The sequence below is a fragment of the Mustela putorius genome, unplaced genomic scaffold, assembly GCF_011764305.1.
Source record: "Mustela putorius furo isolate JIRA1106 unplaced genomic scaffold, ASM1176430v1.1 tig00000997_pilon_pilon_pilon, whole genome shotgun sequence".
In the NCBI taxonomy this organism is placed as follows: Eukaryota; Metazoa; Chordata; class Mammalia; order Carnivora; family Mustelidae; genus Mustela; species Mustela putorius.
Window position 1 is genome coordinate 484,566 of NW_025421527.1, and position 17,226 is coordinate 501,791.

General features: G+C 57.1%; 1 protein-coding gene across 3 annotated transcripts in view; it reads left to right on the plus strand.

The window, feature by feature from the left end:
* The window catches only part of OLFML2B (olfactomedin like 2B), a 34,326-nt gene that overhangs the window by 14,915 nt on the left and 2,185 nt on the right, over positions 1-17,226 (plus strand). Inside the window, exons 4-6 of one of the 3 annotated variants that reach the window (XM_004751399.2) lie at positions 1,220-1,396; positions 6,415-6,646; positions 8,280-8,792. In XM_004751399.2, the coding sequence (XP_004751456.1) occupies positions 1,220-1,396; positions 6,415-6,646; positions 8,280-8,792 (922 nt within the window). The remainder of the gene's footprint in view (positions 1-1,219; positions 1,397-6,414; positions 6,647-8,279; positions 8,793-17,226) is intronic. The other 2 variants (XM_004751400.2, XM_004751401.2) reach the window with 2 other exon arrangements.

The window sequence follows — 17,226 nt, forward strand, 5'->3', positions numbered from 1 at the left end:
TTAAGCGTCTGTCCTTGGTTCTAGTCATGATCTCAGGGTCCTGAGATCCAGCCCTGCGTCAGGCTCCCTGCTCAGTGGAAAGCCTGCTTCTCTCTCTCCTTCCACACCACCTCCATGTCCTTTCTCTCTCAAATAAATAATCTTTTGTAAAAAATAAATAAAAAATAAAACAAAAACTCTAATGCTTATGGAAACTTTAGAATACCGGCCAGAGTTGGACAATGTTGGATCTCAGGCCAGTAAACGTCTCTCAAAATAACCTGAGGAGAAAGGGCACCTCTGAGCCTGCCGGTAACTGTCCCTGGTTCAGATCCCGTGCAGCGTCCCCTCCTCTAGGACACTGTCTCTCCCCTGTCCCCTCCCTCCTCTGAACTCCGTCAGTTCACCCTTGCCACTTGCAGAGTCCAGTGTGCTGGGTCATCTTCCTCCCGCCATGTGGGCCTTTTTCCCAGTTACAGTCGGCATCTCCCCAGCACCCCAGGACAAAGCCCCAGCAGTATTTGAGCCTTTTTTTGGTACCACACTCTACCTTAGACACACGGGAGATGCTTACTAGTATGGGTTGGCTGAAGTACACCTTTGGTCCCTTCCAGTATGAACCAGACCTGGAACACAGGTCATTTGCCAAATGGGGGTCATTTAGGGAAACTTTTTATGGGTCAATAGGAAAGTTTGAAACCTGCCCGTGGGTTTTCTATGTAACCAATGCCTTTAAAAAGTGCCAGGGAATAGTTTGTGTTCACTAGAAAAGCAGACTAAATAGGTATCTTTGGCCACTTCTTCTCAAATTGCTTTTTTAAAGACTCTTCTTTCATTAATCTAGCTCCTGGTTCACATGTTTTGGGTCCAAGTGAGTGGAATTTTTTGTCGTGTTCGTATTCATGGGTTAAGGGGGCACGTGCCAAGTACCAGTGACGAAAAAGAAGCTAGGTGTCCTGGTGACCCAAAAACACGACAGCATCAGGGTTAGGAAAGCCATGGGGGCTTTGGGAGGGGGGGTATCTCCTGCTGCAGGACATGCTGGAGACGGGCTGCGCCCGCAGGACTGCGCGGGGCCTGGCCCGCAGTGCAGGGGGTCAGATGCTCTCCAGGACTCGGGTTGCTCCCTGGCCGCTTTCTCCACCCGTCTCCATGCACCCAGCTCTGAGCCAAGAGAGGGGCTGGCTGCCTCCTGCGCAGCTCTTCCATGGATCTTCGTGACATTTTTTTCCTTTCTCAGGAAGTTTCTAAAAACCTCACCAAGGAAAATGAACAAATCAAAGAAGACGTGGAAGAAATTCGGACGGAGATGAGCAAACTAGGGAAAGAGAACTGCTCCGGCGGCGTCCTAGACGGCATGCCTGACGTGCGCTCGGCTCTGCAGAGGGACGCGGCTGCAGCGTACGCCCACCCAGAGGTGCGGCCCTGGCCCTGAGGCAGCTGGGGGTGGGGGGTTGGGAAGGTTTGGGGGGTGCACAGCCCCGGGAAGCACACGGCCAGGCTTGCACCTGTGCCAGGCTCTGTGCGTTTGGATCCCTTCACAGCCATGGTCACATTTCTTCTAGACGGCCCTTCTGTAGGTGTGATGGGGCAGGGGACGGGTCTGTGGTACCTAATGGTGAAGCCCACAGGGGCTCCGAGAGGAAGCGGTGAAGCCCTGGCCCCACCCCGCCACCCGAGTGAGGAGTGAGGAGGAGCGGGCATGCTCCTGGGTTGTCTGGGCCCGTCGTGGTTCACTCCTGCCGCCCTGACATCATTACTGACAGAACCTTCTTCGGCTCTCAAAAGCTCCCCAGTTAGAAACAGGAAGTTGTGGGGCCTCCCTGTTCACACAGGGCTTGTGGTGCACTCCGGCCGTCCATCGCCCTCCCGGGTGGCTTTCCCCCGGTTGCGGCAGGCCAGGCGGAGATCAGGATCCTCACTTTCCAGAGGAGGGGACACATCCCGGGACGCTCGTGGGGCACCTCACTCGGCCACGGAGGCGGTGGCAGGGCTTCTCAAACCTCTGTCTCCTCCCACCCAGTGGCATCCCGGCGCGAGCCCCCCGCTGCCCGTGCGTAAAGGGGAACGTTGTGTGACGAGGTCTGGAGCGATGCCACAGGACCTGCTTATCAAAAATGCCCCCGCATGGCACTGGTTCCTTTGACCCCAGTTAGGAAGTGACGCTCACGTGCATTTCTGTGGCTCTGAGTGTTGCCATTTAATGTGGTGGTTGTGTCCCAAGCTGGTGCCCAAGAAACAGTATCTCTTTGGGAGCTAAGCCCTAAGAGCGGAAGAGGAGGAAACAGTTTTGGTGGCAGAATGTGGTGTGTGAGCCGGTCTGGGTCAAGTGTCAGAAGAGGGTCCTTGGCAACAGGGGACAACAGCAGTTAAGAGAGGCCTTGCTGGCGTTAACCGGGCCAAGGGTGGGTGGTGGACGGCAGAGCCTGGATTCCAGATGGACCCTCCTGGGGCAGCAGGCGGGGTGGAGGGGAGCAGGGCCCGGGACCTCCAGAATCGCTGAGCTGCGCCGTGTGCCAGGGCATGGAGAAGGGCTAAGCATTGCTACCCCGGACTCCGCCGGGGTCAGTAGGAACTGGGACGGGAGAGGAAGTCAGCCTGGGCTTGGAACTCTTGGAAACTCATCACCGTGGTGCCAGGTGGGCAGCAGCCGTGGGTTAGGAGGGCACCCCGGGCACATGTGTTCCCAAGGTAGGACGGCAGGCGGATTTGGACTTTGGAGGCAAGAAGCCCCAAAGACGGTACGGCACTCGCACCCTGCCCAGCGTGTAACTCAAAATAAAACCAGTTCCAAACCAGAAAATAAGGATAAGGAAGGCCAATAATTTTCTGGCTTTACCCATGATGACTACTTTGATGCTTTTTTGGACGTATTATATTTCTTCAATGATTATTTTTATTCTCGTTTTTAGTTGTCCCCCAAAAGGCTAGCTACTGAGCATGTGTTTAGTCTGCTTGGTGGGTCATCCTTGAACAGATCTGAGCTTATAAACCAAAAAGCCAAGGACATTTGGGCTGGAAGGGACCTTGGCGGTACCCCCTCCCCCCACCCGGGCCCAGCGGCTCCTGTCTCAGCCCATCTGGCATGTTCCGCTGGCCCCGTGCCCCGTGGTGTCCGGCATTCCCCATCCTTTCTGGCTTCCAGCTTCCCGCTCGGCTGAGCTGGAGAATTCGGCTGTTGTCTTGATGATACATTACGTGGTATGTTCAGCAACCCAGCTCATATTTCCTGAGGGCAAACAGTAACCCAAATCAAACACACCAAACTCTTTTTCTCTTTGCTCAGCAAAGCCCTTTCCCCTCCTGAAATTCCCATTCATCACTCTGCTGAAGTTAGCACAATCCACCCAAACGGGTTGGAGGGGGTGGTGGTTAGAGCCAGGGCCAGGGAGGGGTGGGAAAGTGGGAGGCACTTGGGAAGAAGTCCCAAGACTAGGATCCAAGAAGTCCCAAGACTAGGATCCAAGAAGTCCCAAGACTAGGATCCAAGAAGTCCCAAGACTAGGATCTTCCTCCCCTTCTTTATCTTTCCGTGTCTTTAGTGCACCCAGTGCTAGAAAGGAGGCACGTGGAGGCGAGGTTTGGTGGTTATTTTCAGGGTTCTCCGTTGATACTGGGGCTTCTCGGAGTGGTGAGTGGCAATATGTCAGAGGCCTCTCTCCAAGAAGGTCTTGCCTGGAGGGTTGGCAAGGGGCTCCGGGGGCTGGGTTGGCAGTGGAGAGGGCAGGGTGGGAGCTGGGACATAGGGACGCCAGGAGGTGAAGTCATACAACAGGCTCCCGGATTAGCAGAGAGAGGAAAGCAAAGCGTGGTGGGGGCAGCTGCCGCCCAGCTCAGCCTGTCGCCAGTGAATCCAAGGAAATTATATGTTCTCTGGCAGAGGCTGCCATGGTCTTGCTCCATCTCCTTGGCTGGGAGAAGGAACTGCAGTTCCCGCCTGTCCCGGAGAGCCTGGAATTAAAGACAGTTCCTGGGGTTTACCATGAAGAAATGGCAACCCGCTTTCGCAATGCACAGGAGACCAGGGTCCAGCAATTAGCTGGCCCACAGCGTCTGAGTCAAACATGGGGCCTTTATCTGCTTCCCAGCCTCCTTCCCCAGTGGGAAAGGAGGGATCCCCACGTCTGCTGGGCACCGGCCAGACCAGGGCCCTGTGCGCTTGAGGATGTAGACGAGTTTTTGGATAGCAGACAAGTTGGTCCCATGGTCACGGGTGTGGGCAGCGTGGCTTCATGGCTGGAAGGGGGAGGGCTCTGAACACAGCAGCCCTGCCCCTGCCTGGTAGGTGCCCCCTCTGCCCTTCAGCAACTAACCAGCAACCAACTCGCTAGATGACGCCGAGCCCCCTTTTCCTGGCTTGCAAAGTGTGGATAGTGCTGTCTGCCCTGCCCCGTTGTTGTAAGGGCCAAAACACCATGAAGGTCAAGGTGGGTGCTCCCTGAAACCCATCACCACGGGCCCCGCATCCCTGCATCTCTCGTCCAGAGCACCACGGTGGCAAGAAATGGGAATTGAGGACAGGCTAGTGGCAGGTGTGGGGGCTCCCCAGGACCCCTCTCAGACCCCCGCCATGGGGGCTGGCCGAAGGGTGCTCCTGGCTTGCAGGAGTCCTCTCCACAGTGTGCTGGGGCGTGAGGAGCTGTCGCGTCAGCTCTGTCACCTGGGTCAACTCTTTTGTCACAGGAAAGCCTGTAGCCTACTGTAAAGCATCATTTGACAAAATCCCAGTGCCCGTCATAAATGTAGCCTGTTCTCTGGGATTTGTAATGGGTGGAAAACTCACTGTCACCAGGGTGCCTCAATCAGAACATGCAGCTCTTTGATTTCAGGGCTGTGAGTTCGAGCCCCATGTTGGGCATAGAGATTACTTTAAAAAAAAAAAAAAGTGTCAGTGTAATAGGTCCTAAGGAGCACCCACTCGGGGGACTCAGAGATGTGCAAGAGATGGCTATTCTTCCAGCTCCTTCGAGTCTGCAGAGGCAAAATCCTTCCACAATGCCCGTGGAAGGCAGGTGGGGAGAGGGGCTATGACAGGAGGTGTGGACTTAGTCCGTTGGAAGTTGTGTTCAGCTTTGAGGAGAAGCTGCTGTTCTTTCACAAAGAAGGAGCCTCGGAGGCAGGCCGACCTGGCCACTGTGCTTAGCTGCACGATGCCGTTAGTGAGGCCCGTCCTCAGAATCCCTTCGTGGTCACAAGATGGGTGCCCAGTGGAAGCTGCCCCATGCACATTGCAGGCCACACCGACCAGGAAGAGTGCGAAAGATACCTTCCAGCTGACAGCAACCCCCCCCCTTTTTTTTAAGGATTTTATTTATTCATTTGACAGAGAGAGATCACAGGTAGGCAGAGAGGCAGGCAGAGAGAGAGGAGGAAACAGGCTCCCTGCTGAGCAGAGAGCCCGATGCGGGGCTTGATCCCAGGACCCTGAGACCATGACCTGAGCTGAAGGCAGAGGCTTTAACTCACTGAGCCCCCCAGGCGCCCCTGACAGCCCCCTTTTAAGGAACTTTCCCAGCAGCTCTTTCCACCAACTTGTCCTATACCCCACTGGCCAGAACTTTGGGCCGCTCCCGCAGAGCCAGTTTCCCACTGGAAAGGAACAGGAGACGGGATTTGCATTCAGTCAGTCAGAAGTCTCTGCCACAACGTGTGAAGTGAGGACTGAGAAAGAAAGATTAATTACGAACGAGAAGGTCTGGGAGTATTTTTTTAAGGACCTGAGATGCTAGCCAGGCCTTGAGAAATGGGTAGGTTATGGTAAGTGGCTCTGGATGGGAGAAGGAAATGGGCTTCCAGACAGAAAGAGCAGTCAAAACCAAGAGCCCGGAGCTTAGGAGAGCCAAGGCCGAGAGGTCAGCCAAATGCCTGATGGACCAGGGGTCGGGGCTCGGAGGGGCAGAACTAGAGAGAAGAATGCTGAGCTGGGTCAAGGTGCATTTTTAAGAGGGGTGTAAATGCCAGGCCAGGGACCTTGGACTTTCTTCTGGATGCATCAGGGTGGGTTGGGGTCATTCCTTGTGACGGTGGAAGTAAGAGCTTCCCCCAGAAGTGGGCATCTTGGGCCTCAGGCCTCATGTCCCGGCCCGGGCACCATTGTCCGTCCACACAGGGATCTCCCTGGAAACACCTGATTCCAGATCTGAGTCACAGAGCAGCCCTAGCCCAGGCTGAGAGGATGACTGCACGCTCTGAGAAGTACAGCGTGGAGGTCAGAGACACACGCTGGAGTCCGGGTACCAGGGTTCAAATCCTGCCTCCACCACTGCCCAGCTGTGGGACCTGGGGCAACCTCTCTGTGCCTCAGGTTCCTAACGTGTAAATGCGAATGGTAAAGAGTTCCTACCCCGGAAGACAGTGCCTTGCCTGCAGCTTTGCCTCCTCCCGACCCCTGCCTATCTGACCAGTGACCCGGCCTTCCCTTGTGTCCCCTCCGAGGAGCAGTATGAGGAGCGGTTTCTGCAGGAAGAGACCGTGTCCCAGCACATCAACTCCGTCGAGCTCCTGCAGACACGGCCCCTGGCCCCGCCCCAGGTGGCGAGGCCCCAGCGGCCCCTGCAGAGGCAGGTGCACCTGCGGGGCCGGCCAGCCTCCAAGCCCACCGTCATCCGGGGCATCACCTACTACAAGGCCAAGGTCCCCGAGGAGGAGAATGACATCGAAGAGCAGCGTGAGTTGGGGTCAGCAGGCCGCTGCGGAGGCAGGGCGGAGGGGAGGGAGTCAGTATTTGGACCCTCCCGCAGTCTAATGACTGCTGTGGCCTCGCAGAGCCAGCAGGGTCATGGGGGAATTGCCTGCCGAGACAAAAGACCGGAGTTCCTGCTGTGTTTCCTCACAATTTGCTGCGCTGCCTCCTCCGGCGGGTCACTTGAGGTCTCTGGGCTTTCGAAGATCACGTAGCAAAGCTATAGGGGACTTCAGTGCCCTCCAGTCCTGTTTTAAGGACCCTGAGGCTTGTGGGGAGAGGGGTGCTGTGCTTAGGATAGCACCTGCTGTCCCTGCCTCCAGGGGACCCGGGCTTTTCCCCTCTCCAAGTTTGTGCTCACCTAGCTGTTGACGTAATCAGTTTGCCTGTCTGTTCTCTTTTTTAATTACTGATTTGTGGGAATTTTTTTTTTTTTTTTTTTTTTTTTTAATTCTGGAACAAGTCCATTGTCAGTGGTAAGTGCCGCACACGTTTTTGCCCTGCCCGGGGACTGCAGCTTCAGTTCCTTAATGGTGGTTTTGACAAACAGAAGAAACGCAATTTGCTCTTTATTTCATTTGTGGTTAGACCTCTTTGTGTCCTAACAGAGCTTTGCTTCCTCATATGCCTTCTCTGCTCAAAACCCTGCCCCCTCCTGCATTTCACTCAGAATAAGAGCTGAAGGCCAAACACAGCACCCAAATCCCAGGTGACCCAGTTCCCGTGCCCTCCCCGCCATCATGGGTTACTCTTCCTGCACACCCTCTGCCTTGTCCACACTGGACCTACTGTAGGCATGTTCTGGCCTCAGGGCCTTTGCACGCTGCTCCTTGCCCCAGAATACTCTTCCTCAGATGGCTGCTTGGCCAGCTCCCTTAGCTCCTTCAGGCCTCTCTCATCTCCATCCTGACCACTTGATTCATTACTGCAAGTCTCCCCCTGCCCCCTGCCAGCTCTCCAGACACGCCTCATCCTACTCGAATTTTCTCCTCAGCACCATCAAGTGTGCTGTCTATCTGTTCTTTAGTGTCTGTGCCACTAGACAGAAGCCCCGTAAGGGCAAGATGTTTGTTTTGCTCACGGTTGTTGAGTGTGCGCCATAAGTGTGCTGGACGAATGGACAGGGTGACTGGCTTCCTCTGGGCTCCATGGCCGTGGGTGCAGGTCCTCCCCACGTCCCCGAGCCTGGGTGAAGCTGAGAGGCAGCCCCGTCAGAGACCCTCCGGGGAACGCGGTGCCCTCCCATCCCTGCAACTTCTCACCCTCTTCCGGAATCCCAGCCGGGCTCCATCTCTGAACCAGGGTGTCGTGTTGAGGGAAGGAACCCTCTCATTATTTTTTTCTAAAGATCTTGTTTATTTGAGAGAGGGTGGGGGAGGGAGAATACAAGTGGAAGGAGACGGAGAAGCAGGCTTCTTCCGTTGAGCAGGGAACCCGACTTGGGGCTCGATCCCGGGCCCCTGGGATCATGACCTGAGCGGAAGGCAGATACTTAACTGGCTGGGCCCCCCAGGCGCCCCAGGAACAGTCTTCTTAATCTTCCAAGTGCCACATGCTCTTGCTCCTCTGACAGGGTTCCTCCCCCTGAGTCACAGATGACCTTGTGTTTGTTTCCCAGAAGATGAGTTTTTCAGTGGTGACAATGGAGTGGATTTGCTGATTGAAGACCAGCTTCTGAGACACAATGACCTGCTGACCAGTGCCACCCGGAGGCCAGTGGTCACCCGTCAGGGCACCACTGGGATGAGTGACACGCAGACCTCAGTCCTGGCCGCGCCCTCAGAGCCCAGCACCCCGGACCCCACCCTGTCTGCCTCAGTGGAACAGTTCTCAGCACCACTCCAGACCTCCTCCGTGTTTCCAGGTCCCACAACAGAGGCAAGCCTGGAACCTTCCACTCAGGTACCAGCCACCACCGTGGCGCACACAGCCACCCAGCAGCCTCCGGCCTCAGCTTCCCCGCCAGCGGCCTCTGGGAACCCATTTACTGAGGCTCCACACATGGCCCTGGTGCCTCCTACCACAGTCCGGACAGACTCGCTGGGGAGAGATGCTACCACGGGGCAGGGCACAGCCCCTGCCAGCCCCACCCTGAGCCCAGAAGAGGAGGATGACATCCGGAATGTCATAGGTGAGTTCCCTCCACCTGGCCACTGTGTCCTGCTCTGCTCTGGTAACGGGCTCAGCCTGGGGGGGTAGAGAGAGAGAGAGAGGAGAGAGAGGAGCCAGAAGGCCGGAAGTTCCTTCCTTCTCTGGAAGGAAAAGCAGGTGGACTTACACATCTAGGGGTGGTGTTGTTGCTGCTGTGGTTTTTAGAGAGAAAGAAAGTGCGTGCACATGCATATGACCGACGGTGGGGAGAGGCAGAAGGAGAGAGAGACTCTCAAGCAGACTCCCTGCTGGGCCCAGAGCCCGACGCGGGGCTCGACCTCACGACCCTGAGATCATGAATTAAGCCAAAACAAGAGTCAGTTTCTTAACTGACTGAGCCACCCGGGTGCCCCAACATCTAGGGTTTATGTATTCCAAACGAGCCAGTGGTGCCGGTGGGAAGCTCCTCTCTGAGGTATACATAAGTCAGTGGAGAGAGGGCCCTACCTCATGGGTCAGTTTTGTAAACATTTCTTGAGTGCCTTTTGTTTCCTAGGCTTTGTGATGGGGGTTGGGTATCTGGCAATGACTCGGTTTTCTGCAGTAGGTTTACCAGGCTGTGACGGAACAAGGGACTTTTAGTCGTGGAGGTCCCAAAATAAGAGAGAAGAGGGAGCACGGTACCACTAGTACAGTGGGCCCCAGGGCCCGGTCCCCCGAGCGGCGGCCTTGGAGAGTGTGGAGCTCTGTGGCTTCGTGTGATAGATGCTGTGGCGGGAGAGGGAGGGAGAGACCGAGGGAGCACCAGCATAGCCTGGATGCTAAGCAGGCTGGGAGGCTGTTCTAAGGAGGTGTCATTTGAGCTGGGTTTTGAAGGATGAACAGGAGTTTTCTAAACAGAGAAGGGAAACCTTCTGACTGTTAGATCTAAAGGAGCAAAGCACATTCCAGAAGTGTGACAAGTTCAGTCTGTTCCGTGAGCTCCAGAGCCACATGGTGACCCTGAGAACCGTGGTTGGAACACGTGTTGGGGAAAGACAGCAAGAGAAGGACACGGGGGCGCCTGGGTGGCTCAGTGGGTTAAGCCACTGCCTTCGGCTCAGGTCATGATCTCAGGGTCCTGGGATCGAGTCCCGCAAGATCTAAGGACACGGGAGCAGGCTGCAGGGGTCTCTCCCAAAGAGAGCACAGCCAGACATCCACTGAGGCACCACTGAGACCGACTATTGAATAAGAGTTTCATCAAAGTACTTGTTGGAAAATGTATGTGCTTTGACAGAAGACATGGTTTGCCTTCTACCTTTTCCTTCTTCCCACTTTCTGCTCCCTTGGCCGCCTTGTCTCCATTCCCTGCTCAGAACAAGGTGCTGGCTGCTGTCAGACAAGGTTGGGGAAGGAGCACCTGCCAGGAGCAGACACCTGGGTCAGAGCTGGGTCTCAGCCACTGACAGCTGTGTGACCTTGGCCGAATCCCTCCCCTTCGATGGGGCTCCGATGTAATTAGCTATTTGCTAAAGCCTGTTTCCTCCACGAAATCCTGTGGTTTCTTGCAGTGGTTTTATCAGGCGGTGATACAACAAGGGAAATTCCCAGAATAATGGCACCGTGGGAGCAGGGAGATAACCACTAGCAGCAGACCCCAGGGCAAGAGCTCATGAACCTCTAGAAGAAGCCCGTGCTTGGGCCACAGAGGGGTGGGAGCAGGAGGGGGTGGTCTTTTTCATTTTCTTTCCCTCGCATGGTGGAAGCAAGCTGACGTGGCAGAGAAGGCAGTCGCTCTGCATGGATGGTGAATTCTGAAGCTGTAGGTCCTGCTTGATTTCTGCAGATTGCCCTGGGGCCTGAGCCCGAGGTTTCCACTTCCTCCCTGGCTCTGGGTAGCCTGACCACGCTCCTGGGGCTATAGCCCCTGAGCCCCACATCATACCCCCCACTCTGCCACCGCCTCACCCACGAGTGGGAGGATCAGTTCCCCCAAAAACGTTGCTGCGACCCTCCACGGCTGGCTTGGATAGGGACAGTGAAGACAGGTAGGCCTGCACAGCTTTGTGCCCCCAGCGATGCTGTCCCTCAGCCTCGGAGTCGCTTCCCCAGGTGACTTCCTCGCCAGTGGAGTGGAGCCTCCCCTCCCTGCTGTGCCTGCCTCTCGGGGGGCCGCCGGCAGTGTAGCTTCCAATGGGCACCTTTGTGGGCCCCTCAGGAACCCCCCTCCTCTAGGAGCCTGAGATGCTGATGCAGGAAGGAGACACCAGCATCCTAGTGGCCATTTGCCTGGTGGGAGCCAGAGCGGGGAGAATGTTTCCTCTTGCTGCTCCAGATTCTGTTTAACCAGAACGACAGCAGTGCGTGGAGGGTGTGAGGTTCTGCTTCCAGACTGGCCTGTAGGGTTTTGTCTCGCTCGGGTCCACCACCGAGAAAACACAGGGACAAGAACGTGCACGTGGGGTTTTCTTCAAACACACACAGGTGAAAGACGGCGTGGCTCGGAGAAGGGGCAGGGCTGCGTGGACTCCTGACTGGCTTGTTTTGGGGAATCATCTTTTTTTAAATATTTATTTGTTTGAGAGCAAGAAAGCACACGTGTGCTCATGTGCATGCCTGAGCACGAGCAGGAGGGGCAGAGGGAGATGGAGAGAATCTCAAGCAGACTCTACCACCCCCCCGACCCCGCCCCACTGAGCAGGGAGCCCGACGCAGGGCTCCATCTCCCGGCCCTGAGATCATGACCCACGAGATCACAGGCTAAGCTGAAACCAGGAGTCGGATGCTCAAACCAACAGCACCACCCAGGCGCCCCTTGGGGAATCATTTTTAATTGCTTATTGCTGTCAGGTGCCTCCCTGAAGCTGCTGTGAGTGTGGGTGGGATTTCCCTTCTGGATCCTTCTCTGCAGACCCCTGATTATCTGTGCCGGGTGAGTAAGACCAGGTTGCGCCGCGTGTCCTGGTTGCAGGTAAATGAAAACCATTTGGCCGAAACCGACACAGGCCACGGGTCTGCTGCTCCTGAAGGTTGTTTGCTGCGTAATGAGTCCGTCCGTTTTGATTTTGAGCTGTTTGAGGTGTGGTCTTAAACAGGGCTGCATTTAAGAGGAACATCCTATCCCATGCTTTCCAAATCTGATTTTGTGATGTCCTAAAATGCCTAACCATGATCCCTAGGGGAATTATAAACCTTTCAGAAAAACTCCAAAAACAAGTAAATTAGAATTAACTTTTGGTTATGGAAACAAGCATTTGGCTGAAGTGTAGTCACTGTGGGACCGGCAAGGGAAAAATACTGTCAGTAATGGCAGCTGGCTCTCCAAGGGAGGGGTCGGCCACCGTCCTGGGGCCTGGGGAGGGGTCGGCCACCGTCCTGGGGCCTGGGGAGGGCTGCTCAGTTTCTGCAGAGCAGGGAAAGGCTGTGCCACGTGAGCCAGGCTCCGCAGAGCCCCAGACTTGAATGGCTGCAGCTCCTGATGCGAGTTTTTCCACGGGGCTGGTTTGGGGTGGGGAGGGAGAGGGGAGGAGCCGACAAGAGGACTGTCAGGATGAGGACAGCGCCAGCGAGAGCCTGTCCCTGTTGAATCCAGGAAACTTGATCTGGGAAGACGAGGCTCCCAGACTAGCCTGAGACCTTAACAGTCCCTGAGGTTCGCTGGCCCTCCAGCTGTGGGCAGGGAGGGGACTGGAGAGGGGGAAGGTGGCCAGGCCTGCCTGCCACGCGTCAGGGGGACTGGCCTGGGCTGCCCGAGAAAGGTGGTGCTGGCAGGGCAAGAAGGCAAGACCCATGAGGTCCCGGCCTCTGCAGCGGCCAGACCAGATGCTGACAAGACCGGTCCCTGCCCCGGACTCCACAGGCTCCCTGCTCCGGCCGCTCAGTCCAGCCCCCTAGCCAGCCCCCTGCAGCCACAGGGATCTTCAGTCGTAACAGGGGCTCTGGCCATGGAAATGAGAATGGAAAGTAGGACCTTGTGTGGAAGTGGGTGAGGAATAAAGTCTTCCCCTCTGCCATGAAAAGGTTCCTCCAGCACCACTCTTCGCCACCCTGACGGGGTGAGAGGGCTCACTTGCCGAGAGGACCGCTGGTGGAGGGTGGCAGGTGACCAACGTGGCACGAGGGAAGCCTGGCAGACAGGATGCTCTTGGTCCAGCCGAGGCCATGGGCTCTGACAGTGAACCCCCATCTCCTGATGTCGTCGCCAGCTTGTGCGTCCCTAGGGGAGAGGACGCCCACACAGGCAGAGCACGTGGGGGGCCGTGAAGGGAGCCCAGAGCAGGGGCACATACTGGGGGGCAGGGACAGGGCTGTGGGATAGGGAGCCAGGGGCCTGATGGAGGGGAGCGCAGCCTTAACGCTGGAAGTGGTAGAGAGAGTCGGAAGCCCCTGCCCTCAGAGCTGCGGGGGGAGGTTCTCGGGCAGGCCGGTGGAAGGTGACCCCCACAGGTGACAGCGCCTCAGAGAGAGGCAGGGCACCGACCCCCTCGCTTGTGTTTCAGACATGAGAACACCCCTCCAGCTGTGGGGAAGGGATGCATCGGGTGTTTGGGGTCCGAGGGACTCTCTCCTGGAAAGAGACGCTGACCTGGCCATTTGAAGGACTGGCCGGGCTGCAAAGGGTGGTGGTGCCACAGCGAGGAGGAGCAGGGCCATGGGAGCAGCGAGCCAGCGGGCTGGGGCCGCGGGGGGTCCTGGCCCCGATGAGCACGTGGGGGCCGCGCCAGTGAAGGTCGTCAGTCAAAAGCTTCTCCCTTCCTTCTGGGGTGACTCACTCTTTCTCGCTCTTTCATTAGGCTCTTCCCCCCCCCCTTGGCTATTTCATGCCATTCTAAGTGAAGAAATATTAAAAATTCCCAGAATTAGCCTGAGTTTTACCATTCATTTTTATACCATGAATGTCGGGTTTTTTCACTGCAAATATAAGGTCATTTGACTCCGGTGTGGCAGTCACCGAAATGACATGATGCCTGTGTCATAGCTCCTTCGTACACATGCATTTTGTTCTTGGTGGAGCAGGGGAGACGCTGCCCAAAGCCAGCTCAGCTGTTCTGTTTCCCTCGCTGGTGTGTGCCGTGTTGGCAGCACTGCCTCTCTCCGGCCACTGAGTAGGGAAAGGCGGACAAGGAAAGGACTGTGAGTCACCCAGTCTTTCCGTCTTATCATTTTTAGCCCAAGTTGTTGGCGAATACAAGTAACACAAGTAAGAAATAATACGGAGCTCTTTACTTGGTTTTTCATGTTTCTTAAAGCACCGCCGTCTTCTTCATTCAAAGCCAGCTCTGGCCCGATGGAAGGTGTAACCTCGGGGGCTGTGAGGCCCCCCTTACTCAGTTGTGGGGGGAGCGCGCTCCCCTGAGTCTGGCTGAACGCCCACATGCACTGGGTCTGCCCGTGCTCATCAGGGGTAGCAAACACTGCGTGCAGACGGGTGGCAGGAAGGCACACAGAGTCAGGGGGCCCGCTCCCAGGCACACACACACTCTCCACTGTCCTGTTAGACTTTGCTTCTAGAACACGAGGTCACAGGTAAAATGACGAAGAATGTCAGGATGGGGACAGCAGGGCATTACCTTAGGGTGCCTCTCTCTGAGCAAGGCACAGGTGACATGGCAGGAGGGCCCCTGGGAAGACCATCAGCGGGGGACCGGCCAGGGAGGTCAGGCTGGCAGCCCGAGGGCTGCGCTCGTCCCGAGGCTGCTTTTAGTCCGTAGCTCTCCATCGGGTCCGCGGCTCTCCCGCCCCACCGCAGCCTCTGCGTCTGCCCACTGGCCCGCACTCCCCGCTGCACCCCTTCAGTCCCTGCCTAGCCTTCCAAGCCATCCGAGTTCAAGAACTCTGAAGCAGGGGATGGCAAGAGCCAGCGTGGACAGGATCAGGGTGCCCGCGCTCCCCACCATGGCCGGCAATGGCTGTTAAGGCTTTACGCAGAACACAGCTCATGACTGCCACAGTGGGGCAGGAGGGGCAGGGAAGATCCAGAGGGGACCGCGGGGTAGCCAGAATGAACCCGGAAAGACACGGTCCTAACTGAGCCACGGAGGTGAAAAGGAAGGGCAGGGAGAGGGAGGAGACGGCGACCTGTGGGTGTGGGGGCAGGAGGCGGCCGCAGAGAGGCCCGGGGCTCCTGGGGTGGCTCCTGGCTGGTGCGCTGGGCCGGGCTCTAGGACGGCAGCGGGCTGTCCACTGGGGCACACAGATTCTGCTTTTCATCCAGTAAGTCTGAGGAACCGGGAGGACACACAGGAGAAACGTGTGGGGGACTGTTGAGGTGCTCAGGGAGGGTGGAGTCTGCCCAGGGGATGCAGGACGAGCGAGAGGAGGCTCCAGGGCCAGCTGTGAGGATGACGGGGAAAGGCGGCGGCGGAGGGAAGGCAGCTGGGGAAGCAGGACGCGGCGTGGGGAGGGCGGTCAGGAGAGAGCAGCGGGAAAGCCCAGCTGGCAGGGAGGCGCCTGGCCCCTGCAGTGGGCAGACGGTCGTCAGGGTGCTGGGGGTAATGGGATGATGCCCCAATGCCCCCGTGGCCAGGCTTCCCCGGGAAAGGCCACAGCTGAGAGCCCGGGTGGCAGGGGAACCTCTCCGGCAGATTTCCCTTTTAAGATGGTGAGGTGTGGGCAGGTTTAAATGCTGAGGGGAAGAGCGCCTTCTTTTCAGACCCTGGGACCCTGTGTTGTGAGCCCCCGGCTCCCAGGACTACCAACGATGAGAGGGGCCGATGCCTAGAGAACGCTTTGTACTTGGTCCCTGTCTCCGAGTCTGGGGACACTTCCAGGGTGAGTCACAGATAGCGCTGTCTTCTCTGTGGCTCCTGTCAACCGCCCCCCACCTTCTCTCCTCGTCCCTGAGGAGCATTATCACACAGTGTCTTCTCTTCACAGCTGACAGTTCCTTCCAAGGGCAGGTGCATCTGAACGGCTCTGACCCTCGTACCGTGGTGATGGGTCCGGGCCTCATGGCTTACTGAGCTTGAACCTATGTACAAGGGCTCTGAAACCACATGTGTCTGCCTGCGTGTGGGTCAGCACTGCTCTGTCTCTGGGCCTGTAGAGATGTGCCCCCAGGTCGTGGGTGCCCACCAGCTGGGACTCCCCACAACCCGGGAAATAAGGACGCCCGGCTCCAGAGCTCACTGTCTCCGTCTGTCCCAGTGTCCTTGGCCGCCTGGAACAAATTACCACAACTTAGTGGCTTAAACAACAGGAATGGATTCTCTGACGGGTCTAGAGGCGAGAAGTCTGAAATAAGTCTTAGAGGGGCTAAAATCAAGGTGTCAAAGTAAAGTAAACACCCTAAGGATCCGTATCCATGGGGCACATCCCTTGAAGGAGACCCGGGTGATGACAAACTGGGGATTGGTCAGTCCCCAATCCCAAGGTGTCTCCAGATTGCCCACTTTAATCACATCAGGGCCAATGGTAGCAGGGCCAAGACCCAGGCCAGGCCTCTGGCTCCAAAGCCGGGACAGATTCTGGAGCCCCCCAAGCAGGACCCTGCTACTACAGAGCCTCAGGGCTGAGACAGGACTGTGTAGGAATTTAGGGGGCTTCCCAGGGCACCCCAGTACTTCAAAACTCAAATGAGTCCTGGCTTGCAGGAGCTCATCTGCGGCTTCTGAGTCTGGTCCGGGAGGTGGCATGGTCGTGGCAGCCCCCGATGGAAACCCCTCGCCTCCCATCTGCAGGGCTCTGGGGCGTGGGTGAGGGAGACAGGGAGTCCGTGCCCTTGCTGGGCTGTGCCAGGGGCAGGGGGCACGTGGAAATGCTCCTCCCTGGGGATGGCACACTAGGGCTTACCTCCAGGCACAGGAAGCATGGCCCCCGCTCAGCACCAGGGAAGGAGGGATTTTCCAGCAGACCGTTGCTGCCTGGGCCAGCTAGAGCTTTCTCTTTTATTGTCTTGAACAGATGAGCTCAGTTGTGGGGGAATGAGGCTTTGGCTACTCAGCTCTGTTGTTTGTCTTGCGGAGACTGGATCCCTCCCTCCCCAGTCGGTCAGATCAGGACCTAATGAACCCCACACAGAGCTGCCCGAACCTGCCAACTGCACCCCACTGCGGGGGCTGCCTGGGAAACAGTGTACACCCCACCTCCAGCTGCCTGCTGCCCCAGGCCCGGCGCCAAGGGCACGGTGCCTGCCCTGTCCTGCCAGCTTGCGCTCCTTCCTCAGACCACAAATGGGACAGTAGGGTGGATGGAACAGACTGGAACAGTTGAGGAGTGAGGGTGGCCTGGAATTGAGAGAGCCCTGAATCCGAACTGGAGGCCTTTGTGCTTTGTCCATGTGAACATCAGGGACCAGTTACTCTGGCCACTGTCACCCATCTGGCTGCCAGAGCTTGGCCCCCTGCTCCTCCCTGTCCCCAGAAGGGGACCCTGGCACCTTGTCCACAGTAGTGACAGGAGCACAGGCTTGAGGTCAGCTCTCTAGGACCCAGCAGGTGGCAGCTCAGCGGCTGGTGGAGCTCCGTGTTCCTGGGTCACGTGTGGCCCAGGCC